This window comes from Gasterosteus aculeatus, chromosome 7 (genome assembly GCF_964276395.1).
Source record: "Gasterosteus aculeatus chromosome 7, fGasAcu3.hap1.1, whole genome shotgun sequence".
In the NCBI taxonomy this organism is placed as follows: Eukaryota; Metazoa; Chordata; class Actinopteri; order Perciformes; family Gasterosteidae; genus Gasterosteus; species Gasterosteus aculeatus.
Genome location: NC_135694.1, coordinates 11,456,701 through 11,467,623, shown reverse-complemented (window position 1 = coordinate 11,467,623; position 10,923 = coordinate 11,456,701). Strand labels below are relative to the sequence as shown.

The 10,923-nt window shown below is 42.1% G+C and overlaps 1 protein-coding gene and 1 long non-coding RNA gene across 3 annotated transcripts; one reads left to right on the top strand and one right to left on the bottom strand.

Annotated features, from left to right (window-relative positions):
- Positions 1 to 3,046: 3,046 nt before the first annotated feature.
- Positions 3,047 to 4,027, top strand: LOC144410240 (uncharacterized). Its single transcript, XR_013468183.1, has 2 exons — positions 3,047 to 3,188; positions 3,739 to 4,027. It is a non-coding gene; the product is annotated as an uncharacterized LOC144410240 (long non-coding RNA).
- Positions 4,028 to 5,230: 1,203 nt separating this feature from the next.
- On the bottom strand, positions 5,231 to 10,246 carry LOC120821734 (protein S100-P). Of its 2 annotated transcripts, none has more exons than XM_078105721.1 (3): positions 10,073 to 10,246; positions 6,146 to 6,380; positions 5,231 to 5,471 (listed from the first exon to the last, which is right to left on the bottom strand). In XM_078105721.1, exons 2-3 carry the CDS (start codon positions 6,281 to 6,283, stop codon positions 5,331 to 5,333), a joined length of 279 nt encoding a protein of 92 aa, XP_077961847.1. In that variant the 5' UTR covers positions 6,284 to 6,380; positions 10,073 to 10,246; the 3' UTR covers positions 5,231 to 5,330. The 2 variants fall into 2 exon arrangements, with proteins under 2 accessions (XP_077961847.1, XP_077961846.1); XM_078105720.1 differs by lacking the exon at positions 10,073 to 10,246 and adding an exon at positions 6,515 to 6,552.
- Between the last annotated feature and the right edge of the window lie 677 nt (positions 10,247 to 10,923).

Genomic DNA, 10,923 nt, shown 5'->3' with positions numbered 1-10,923 from the left:
AGTCTCCCTGTCATGTGTTTGTGTGTGTGTCTGTGTGTGTGTGTGTGTGTGTGTGTGTGTGTGTGTGTGAGAGAACAAGCGAATACGACAGCGAGCCGGCCTGTTTGCATCAGGACGGTGAACAAACATGGCTAGTTTTACTGACGACAAAGGCAAGTGGCTGTAAGAGCGTGTAACTGTGGATTACATCATTTGGCCACAGTCTATCCACAGAGAGCCTGTTATCAGCACAGCACAGGCATGAATGTGCTCTCAATGCAAATGAGGTGCCCTCGCGGCCTCGTGTCAACCCGTCTGCACATTTGGAGTAATGAATACTCCGAGGGAGTTAAAAGGTACACAGATGAATCCCAAGTACAAATGTTTTTTTTTCATTGAGCAGAAGGAAGTTAAGGGGAAACATGAGCAACATTAATGACTCCCAAAAACTACTAGCTTCCGTGTATCCAAAGGTTTGTCGTGGAACCAGATGATAAAAACATGCACTGTTATTCCAAGTTCCTGCACAACAAAGCCTGCTTATAATCTTTGCAGGTCAAAGGTAATGGCGCCGACGCCACTGTCTGGTATGAATGACGACTGTTTGCGCTTCGTTCTCCTCGCTATCAGACTTAGAGACTTTAAGAGCTTCTCCGTCCCATCAATAAAGACAACGCAGCCAATGTTATCAGTGTTATGCATTTCGGATAAAGAAGGGATCAGCCGGGCGGTGCTGTGTTTAGAGGTCATGAATTCACCAGACGCCAGCATTCTGTTCGACAGAGACAGAAATGGCCTCTGTGACACTAACTTGAAAGGAATGCTTGCTATTCGAGGCACCGTTGTAGAAGCCGTGACAATACTTCATTAGCTAGCACACAGACCTGCCCTCCACACCCAACAGGCCTTTCTTGGAAGACAGGTTTTTAAAGAAAAACGTAACAACGTAAGAACGTGTTCCCTCAGCACTGTTGTATTTTTGGAGCAATAGGCCTCCAAAACAATTGGGTCTTACGGGTTAAACAAGTTGTCGGGCAATGAGTCAGGTGTTTCGTAAAATGAGCCATCAGAACAGGCACAGCACTGGTGGAGTACTGAAGGAATAGCCACGCACCCTAATATTAATGTTGATCTCCTTTGATGACCATACATCACAAGATGAAAGTTTGCATTATCAATATTCAAACAACCCCTGTGTTAAGTAACCTGTTGACAGTACCGAGCGACACGACATGAGATGAGTGTCACATGCAACTCATGTGACCACAGAATTCATAACTGTCTTACTTTTTTACTTGGACCGAGCAAAGTACTGCAAGTGTGTGCGTGTGCTTTGTGTAAAACATCAAACTGCAAATATCGTGCATCAGTAATCTGAATCTGTAATTTGTAAGAAAAAAATGTCTTTGTAAAACCACTTGTTATGACATAATGAGATACACAGCTGAATGTGTTGGCAATTCCTCAAATAAGCAATATAATGTCATATACTTTTGCTTGTATTTTTTCATTTCAAAATAATACAATAGGGGCATTTTATACAATAAATAATGATTAAAAATACAGTATTGCACGCACCAAAAACAAGCACAGTCAAGTCCTCACACCACCACCACACTTTCTCTTCCCACCTGAACCTCCTGACTGGGGAGCCACATCCTCCTCCTCCCTGGATACCTAATCCTCATAAGCCCTTTTAATGCCCCGGACAGAGAGAGAGCGAGAGAGGGGAGTCTGAGCTTGATGACCCTGCAAGCCGATTACAGGCCATCCCGTGCTGCACACAAAGCCCTGTGAGGCCTTCTCAGCCTGCACCGTCGAAAACAACCGCAGCAAAGAGGTGAGGAACCTCTGTCCCCGGATAAGCATGGCTGTGAAGCCTGGTACACTTGTGATGAAAATGATGCTCTGCACTTCACGCACGAGTGACCTCGGGATGTCAAAGGGGGGAGTCAGCTGTCGCTGGAGGGCAGAACTGGCGTTCTGTAAGCTGGGAGAAGCGTGTCCCTTGGCCATCGCATCCTGGTGGGCTAATAGAGTGCTGACCCGACCTTGAGACACGAGGCATCGCAGCAGGATGAAGAGGAAGACCACCTTAGACCAGCGGTGGAGGTGTTCACATCTGTGACATCATTGTATTTTTTATAATCCCGACAGTGAAAGTAGGACTCTTGATGTATGATGAGGCTTTTTTCATTATGGATTTCATCTGATGATTACTTCCTCCATTAGTCAATCAAATGAATGCTGCTGTCATTACACCTTTAACAATATTTCTTTAGTCCAACCAATGACGCACACTTTAATCATTTGAAATTATTCTGAACGATCTAATGAAAAAAAAATGTTGCCAATTAACCAAAATTAATGTCATATGTTTTTTTATGCAGTCTGCAGACAATATGAACTGTCATCGGCCTCACAATGGTGATTCACCATAAATGGTAAATGGACTGTACTGCATAGCGCTTTTCTACTCTTCTGACCACTCAAAGCGCTTTAAGACTACATGACATCATTCACCCATTCACACCCATTCATACACTGATGACAGGAGAACCATACACAGTGACACCTGCACATCAGTAACTGACACACTGTAGTCGCAGCTACAGGAGCAACGTTGGGGTGTGTGCACCGTGTGTGCAAGGACACATCAACATGCGGGTTAGCAGAGCCTGGGATCAAACCGACAACCCTCTGATTGGAGGACGACCGTGCTCCCCACTGTGAACAGTGCTGAGCCTTGTGGGAAAGCTTCCGTGTGCCATCAGTGTGTGATTTCTTGAACTGTTGACACTAAAACAACACAAAGCTTTGTGTGGGTTGAACTTCGTGGACGCTTTTTTAGCAGCAGTGCTGCTACGCTAAAGGTTTTTAAGATAATAAAATGTAATAAAGTACTGAATATAACATTCAGTTTATGAACTCAATGAATAAAAGGATAAAATGATTTTTGCAGGGATGCCAAATTTGAATTTGTTTAAAAAAAGAAACTCATGTAATCCAAGGAGTGGCTTCAAGTATCTCACATACCTCCAGAGTCAAATAAAAGTAACACCACTGCAGATTGTCCTCTGCCCTCTGAGAGGCGCCACAGAGCCTGCGTGCCACAACAAGAGGACAACATCAGCTGCTTTTGGTCCACGGAACAATCCACGTAAATAACCCCATAGAGCTTCCGGAAAAGGAATGACTTCATTTGAAAGGTAAAAAGTGAATGTTTATTTGCGAATGTACGGATCTTGTTATGGACAGATGCAAATTTATTCTTGAAATTGTAGTAGTTTAATGGACCCGTATGAAAAAGGGCAAAAAGCTCTTACGGTGGTATTTTACCGTGGAGTTTAATGAGGTTGTTTTGACGAAAGGAAAAAAATAAAGCAGTAATTTCACCAGCAAGAAGATGCACGTCTTTTCATATACCGGATCCGTTACAATCCAACCACCAAGCGCCCTGAACAGGCCCGTGCACAGATAGACCCCCAGTGATGAGATCTTCCTCCTCGTCCTCCTCCTCTTCTTCCTCCTCCTCCTCCTCCTCCTCCCAGCAACAACAGCCTGTTAGTTGTTATTTCAGTTTTTAGCTCAGTGGCGATCACTGGAAAAAGACCGGAAACGCCGCAAATGCTCGGCTTTAGGACACATTTCAGGTGGACGTCATGAGTGTTGTGAATGAATGAGGTGGTGCGACATCTTGCACGGAGGCCTGGTATGTTTTCAGACGATGCACAAATGAATGTTGATCTCCTCGCTCAGGTGTCCCAAACTCAAACCAGGTGCGAGCCCGATGCAGCTCACCTCCACCGAACGCGGGCCGGACCATCACGGTTGACGGCGCTGACGGTCCGACCGGCGAACGGTACGGTCGACGGGGGGGGGGGCAAAGTCGGTACCCCCCGGCGGGCCGGATATGGCCCGCGAGCCGGAGTTTGAGACCCCTGTTCTAGCTGATCATCAACAAATGGAACTGGAAATACATGTGATATGTCGCAACACCCTCGAACTGTAACACTATTGATGATAAAGTACAGCCTCTTATACCTTATTGCTTAAGTTTTGTCTGTTTTTGCCTGTTATTCATTTATTTATTCAATTTGAGTTAGTTTGTTAACAAAAATAAATATGTAAGTTGAAAATATCCTGCTATATTTTAATTTAATTATTATTTTTAATTTAATGAATCAATTTGGCGATGGGTGCCATTTTGTTTTGGTTTGAGCACCTGCCCCCCAAAATGTCTGTGCAGGTGTAACGCGGCTCGGAAGCATGTGTAGACTTCAAGGCAGGCAGCAAAGCCATCGAAGTTCCCGAGAGCGAGATCACAAAGGCAGGTGGTAGAGCATCAACAGCCTGACCCTGAACATCAGTAAATGAGATATTTCTGATATCTTTCTTTATAGTTTAAATACACATTTTTAGCTATCTGTGAATTATCATTCAGCAACAGTGTGGGCAATACAGGGGATTCTTGGGGGGCTGAGATCTTTGGTATTTTCCCCCCTGTCTTGTCATTATCTATGTACTGTGTGTGTGTGTGTGTGTTGTCCATGATGCTGTCACTCCCAGGCCATGTACACAAAGCAACCTTTATTAGTCATCTCATATGTATCCCAACATAGCTTATTACACTATTGTATTCATGTCTTGAAAGGACATTTACGTTGCTATTAATTTTTTTTAATACTCACCAGAGAGACACACATTCTCTTTATCAAACACTTTGAAGTTACGAGTAAAGTATGTACTCTACCCTTTAGGAAGAGGCAGCTGTGTGTACAGTATACGTGTGTTCTAGTTGACACAGCGAGGACGTCTGACCACCTAAAAAACATTTCCTGTCGCACTCACAGGACACGTGGTCTCTGCTACTGCAGAAGCACATTGCGACATAGTTTATGGAGTGTCGCTTTGAATTCTCTTTGAAGTCAGTTGCACATGTGATTTATATGTTTATATAGGTTGATATGTTTATTGTAAAGTTTCGGTAAAAAAAAGAAAAGAAAAAAAGGCTTTGTGTTGTAGTATTTTATTGTGACAGTAAGAATTAAAACCATAACATGGATATCTACTACTTCTCCATCCAAAGAAAAATATCTAATTTTAAAGACCACAATTTACACTTTGGTCATTCAAATTGTGTTTTCTTTTTTACAATACCTTAGTGGTATTATTGGAGTATATGGTCACCTACGTATTCCCTAAAAGGACCTGGTAACTTCACGTTGGACACACATTAAGACAAGCCAAGCACAGGTAAATAAATCGCTTTATTCAGTTGTTACAGAAACCAGTCATAGATTAGTTTAGAAGAAACGGCCGTGGCGGTTTTCCGGGCCACGCCACAGGGCTCACTTCTTGGAGCCGCGGTCGTGGCAGGCGCATGTGAGAGCAGCTACCATCACCACGAATTCACTGAAGTCCACCTCTGAGTCTCCATTAAAATCCAGACTTTTGAACAGCTTGTCAACCTCGCCTGGGTTCTTCGCCGACTGCGCAGACAAAGGAATGAAAATGAATACTGATGGTTTCGCTTAAAATATTACAGAAAACTGCTGAATGCACGTGGTCCCGTTTGTGCCGATTCTCATGGTGGTTCAATGAACACTAATAAACCGCAGACACACACAGACCATTGAGTTGTCTTGTCAATTGAGCAAATAAATACTTGAGATCAGTCAAGAACATACAATTGTATATTATTAAAAATACCAAAGAAAATACTAACAGTGATTAAGTCAAAACAAACAGATATTAGAAAAAAAAGAACCACGGAGGAGGATTGCTTGGGTTTTCTAATGGCTTTGTATATATGCCCCTCCTTTCAAGATTGTATGATTCATGCTCAATGATAAAGGGAGCAGATAAGTTGAGGCATGACGCAGTGAGAGCAGAAACCTTTCAAACTAGTCAATAAATCTGTAAATGGACAGCTGCAAAATGCCAGCATTACCAAAGCTACTTGAGCTAATCTACTTAATATTATTAAGTAGCCACCAAAACTGGTGGAGACAAACCATTTGAGGCCAGTAATTTAGAAAACCTGTTTTAGGTGGAATTCATTTAGGAATATTAGCAGTGTTTAAAAAAAAAAGTCTGACTGGGCTGGAGGCAATAAATACCGTAAGACGTCTCATTCAGTACAGCACAGTTCTGTGTACGGTACCTTCAGCAGTCCAGGCAGCTCCTTCTCCAGCAAGGTCTTGACCTCGGCTTTGCTTAGGGTGTCCTTACTGCCCTCGCCAGCAGCATATGTATCAAAGGTCTTCATCAGCATGGCCATGGCTGTCTCTAGCTGGGTCATGGTTGCTGCGTAGATGGGGGTTGAATATGGAAAAATGGTCCAAACACAGATGAACAGAGCAGTAGATGTGCAGGTACTGGGAGAAGTCTTTTTATACCTTTGGAAAGATGGTGGAAAAAAAGAAAAAAAAAAAAGGTCAGCTGACATTGGTTTAAGTGTGTGATTTGGGTGTTGGCTCCAATTGTCAACACAACTGCAGCCCAAAAACGCCCAATGTACATATTACCTCACCTCCAACATGGAGCTTTAGTCATTCAGCGGAGGCCTTTTCATAAAATCAACCACAATTGATCCTCTTTTTTTCCATCCTGGACAAAGCTCTAGCCCTATTCTTTGGAGTTTGTTTTCTTTGGGTATCATTACCAGGACACCCTTTGAAACATCACCTGTGCTTTGTTGTTGTGCCTGCATACTGGACAACCACGAGAGGAACGTTTGAACTGTGTAAAAGCACATGAGCAAACATGTTCGCTTTTCTGGTTTCCTGGAAACAGTGCTCTGTTACAACACACAGTATGAAGGTGGAGCAGTAAGCAACTTGGCTGCAGCACAGCTTTGGTTGAAATAAATAAAACATTGAACACATTGAGGAGTAAACCGTATCAAAGTGCATATCCATTATTTAACCGCAGTTGGACTCCAACAAAACATAATGTGATTATTAAAGATTTTAAACAACAGGCAAAAGCATCTTTCATCTTCTGGTCAACTTTGAGATCTTTACTGGTTGAAATAAAATGTTAATTTTAATATAGTGTCTATTTTCGTCAGATAGTTTCATTATGATATCCAATAGTATGTTGTTGTACATCTTTATTTGTGCAAAATCTACGGAATTTCATGATTTGTCTTAAAGGCTGTTTCATCAAAAGACATCAAGAGACCGAGTGCTTCAGTGGCACTAGCATGCAAACATTTCAGCTTTGGTCCGATCTAGGTTCTGTTTTTACAGATAGATACTTTCAGGTATCTAACTTTATCAATCCAGTTTGGAGCCTATCCTGTTTTTTGTTGTGAAAATGCACTCAAATTCAAACAGACAATCCAACAAGGAGACAAAGGACACACCTGGTTTAAATACACTGAGGAGGTGCAGGTGATTGGACACAGGAGGAAGCAGTCAGGGACATGGCAGACAAGCAAACTCACAGGGGAAAACACACCAAATTAAGTTAATCCGAAAACACAAGCGGCAGGAAACTACAAAACCCCAGGAAACTGAGGAAATGTGAAAAGCAATATCATCTATTTAAGTGATCATTAGTTTCATGGTGATTTCTAACCTCTAAAACGTTTATCCTATTCAGTGCTACTCAAGCTTTCCAGACATGTTTAAATAGCACGTTACACTAAAGTTCTTGTGACGGCTTCTTGTCAGAAGCTGAGAAAAACTGGTTTCAGCAATGTGCAATGTGAATGTGTGCAAGTGACTACAATGTGGACGCGTGCAAAGGGGTGGTGAACACCATTTGTGCTTGTGAAAAAAAAAGAAAAAAAGTCTCCTGAGTGTACAGCTGATACGAAAGGTAAAAGGTAGTGTCGGTTTCTATGAGCGAAGGAGTGTCTTTCTGCAGCCTTCAACACTCAGTCTGGCAATGGCTGACGCATTGGGTTAAATGTGTATTGACAAACGGGTTATGCACCCATAAGCTACTATTTATATTATTCATTCCTCTCAAAGCACAGATGTGTGGACCTGTGAAACGAAGATCACCCTTGTCCCAAAGGTTATATACACTATGTAGGATATTAGAAATAAATGGACGACCCGGTTCATAAAATTAATAAAAATGCATATAGTGTACACCAGAATACAGCCATGATTCTTAAACTGTGTAATCAAAAAAGTAATGACAATATTGTAAAACTACGGTAATTCTGCAACTGTAATAGAATAACATCAATGTACAGCTATGATTGTATTTGATGTAATGTAATCAACTGGAATGCATGCATGTAATACTTGCACAACAACTGATATTGACTAAGGGTCATTCGAAATCTGAGTTACATTGAACTCACCAGAAGACCACTCCCAGAGGTGTGGACACTAACTGTCACACCTTTAAGCATTGTTATAAATACCTATAGGAACCATTGTTCTCGAGTTCACTGGTGGAGGCGACAGACGGGCACTAGGGATGGTCAGAAGCTCCTCAGCTGAGATGTTCTTTTTACCACAACACCAGCTTTTATTTGTACATTTGATTTTAACCTTTTGATCTGCGATAACCTGTCCGTTTCTTCATTTTTGAATACAACAACTACTACTCATTGTAGCCGAAATGTAAACTACTGCTCTGCAGCGTAGGCTAATCTGTGACTGATGTCCCCCAGATATTAAATATAAGCATGTGCCAAAAGGTAACAGTTGTGGGCAAAAGTTTACATGCACTTGTAAAGAACATAATGTCGTGGCTCTCGAGTTTCCGGTTATTTCTACAAGTCTGATTTTTATCTGATAGAAATATCTGTTCCTCTTTTATGACTATTATGGGTTAACAGAAAAAGTGATCAAGTCTGCTGGGTCATAAATATACCTACAGCAGTGCTAATATTTGGTTACATGTCCCGTGGCCATTTTCACTTCAATTAGGCGCTTTTGGTAGCCATCCACAAGCTTCTGGCAAGCTTCTTGTTGAATCTTTGACCACTTCTCTTGACAGAATGGTGCAGTTCAGGTAAATTTGATGGCTTTCTGACATGGATTTGTTTCTTCAGCATTGTCCACATGTTAGTCACTTGTTCGTTAGTGCACTTTATGCTTAATATTTTTCTTTTTAACTTTAATATTTAACATTTTTAACTGTATTCCCTTGTTTTATACTAACCCATTGCATTAACATTTCACTTTATTTTATTACTTGTGCACTGCTGTCTTGTCTGTCTACTGTCGCGCACTAACCGCCAAGACAAATTCCTTGTATGTTTGGCATATTTTGGTAAATAAATGTTTCCTGATGTTCTCAATGGGATTTAAGTCAGGACTTTGGGAAGGCCATTCTAAAACCCTAATTCTAGCCTGATTTGGCCATTCTATTACCAGTTTTGATGTGTGTTTGGAGTCATGTTGAAACACCAAACGCCCAAGACCTAACCATCGGGCTGATGATTTTAAGTTATCTTGAATAAGGTAATCCCCCTTATCCCATTTACTCTGTAAAGCACCAGTTCCATTGGCAGCAAAACAGCATAATGCTACCACCGTGCTTGATGGTAGCCATGGTGTTCTTGCCACCAAAACTGGTGGACACAAACAATTTGAGGCCATTAATTTCACAAAAATTAGAAGTCCGGTGTTAGGCTAAATTCCTTTAGGAATATTTGCAGTGTTTAAAAAAAATAAAAAAAAGTTGCGGGGCTGGTGTCAGGGATGGATGGAGGAGGCAGGACTCAAACGCAGACGTCTTAGAAAACAAAAGACTTTAATAGTCAGAAGGCAAAAGCAAAGGCCAAGGGGCAAAAGGGCACACAGGAACCGTGGCAAAAATACAGGCAGGGACCAAGAAACATCCAGAAAGATTGACAAGAAACATCCACGACGATAGACAATGACGCAACAAGTGACACACGGCTTAAATACACTAGGGAGGTGCAGGTGAATGGACACAGGTGGAAACTATTAGACAATCAGGGGATGACGGGACAAGGCAGGAAGTGAAGTTAACCGGGGACACGAGTGGCAGAAAACTACAAAATAGGACAGGAAGTGAACCACACCATGACAGCTTGAGGCAATGAATACCGTAAGACGTCTAATTCAGTACAGCACAATTCTGTGTACGGTACCTTCAGCAGTCCAGGCAGCTCCTTTTCCAGCAAGGTCTTGACCTCGGCTTTGCTTAGGGTGTCCTTACTGCCCTCGCCAGCAGCATATGTATCAAAGGTCTTCATCAGCATGGCTGATGATTTCCATGAATATGGAAAAACGGTACAAACACAGATGAACACAGCAGTAGATGTGAAAGTACTGGGAGGAGTATTTTTATACCTTAGTGATAGTGGGGGGGAAAAAAAAAGTCAGCTGACATTTGTTTAAGTGTGTTATTTGGGTGTTGGCTCCAATTGTCAACACAACTGCAGCCCATTATTAGGCGTGTTCTTGGGGCTAAAGGCTTCACCTTTTCGCCTCCAAACATTGCTGGGCATTGTGGCCAAACCGCTCAATTTTTGTTTCGTCTGACCACAGAACGTTCCTTCAGAAGGTCTTCTTTGTCCATGTGATCAGCAGCAAACTTCAGTCGAGCATTAAGGTGCCGCTTTTTGAGCAAGAGCTTCCTTCTTGCACGGCAGCCACTGGACACTGACACCAAATTCAAATTCTTGGCAGATCTGCTTTTTGGTGGTTCTCAGTTGACTCTTCACCCTCCTGACCAATTTTCTCTCAGCAGCAGGTGATTTTCTTCCTGATCATGACAGGGACAAAACAGTGCCACTTTATACTAAAACAATTGCTTGCACTGTTGCTGTTGGAACCTGCAGCTGCTTTGAAATGGCTCAAAGTGACTTTCCTGACTTGTTCAAGGCAATGATTTGCTTTTTCAGATCCATTTTGAGCTTCTTTGACTTTCCCATTGTAGCGTTTGTGGATGTTTGTATCCAATGAGCCCTATTTAAATGGCCTCAGAGACGTCACCAGC

Coding starts and splice junctions, on each gene's coding strand:
- LOC120821734 (XM_078105720.1), bottom strand. CDS start 6,537: ATGACTAAAGCTCCATGTTGGAG. Junction 6,381..6,514: donor ACTAAAGCTCCATGTTGGAG/GTGAGGTAATAT, acceptor ATCTTTCCAAAG/GTATAAAAAGACTTCTCCCA. Junction 5,472..6,145: donor AGCTGCCTGGACTGCTGAAG/GTACCGTACACA, acceptor TTGTCTGCGCAG/TCGGCGAAGAACCCAGGCGA.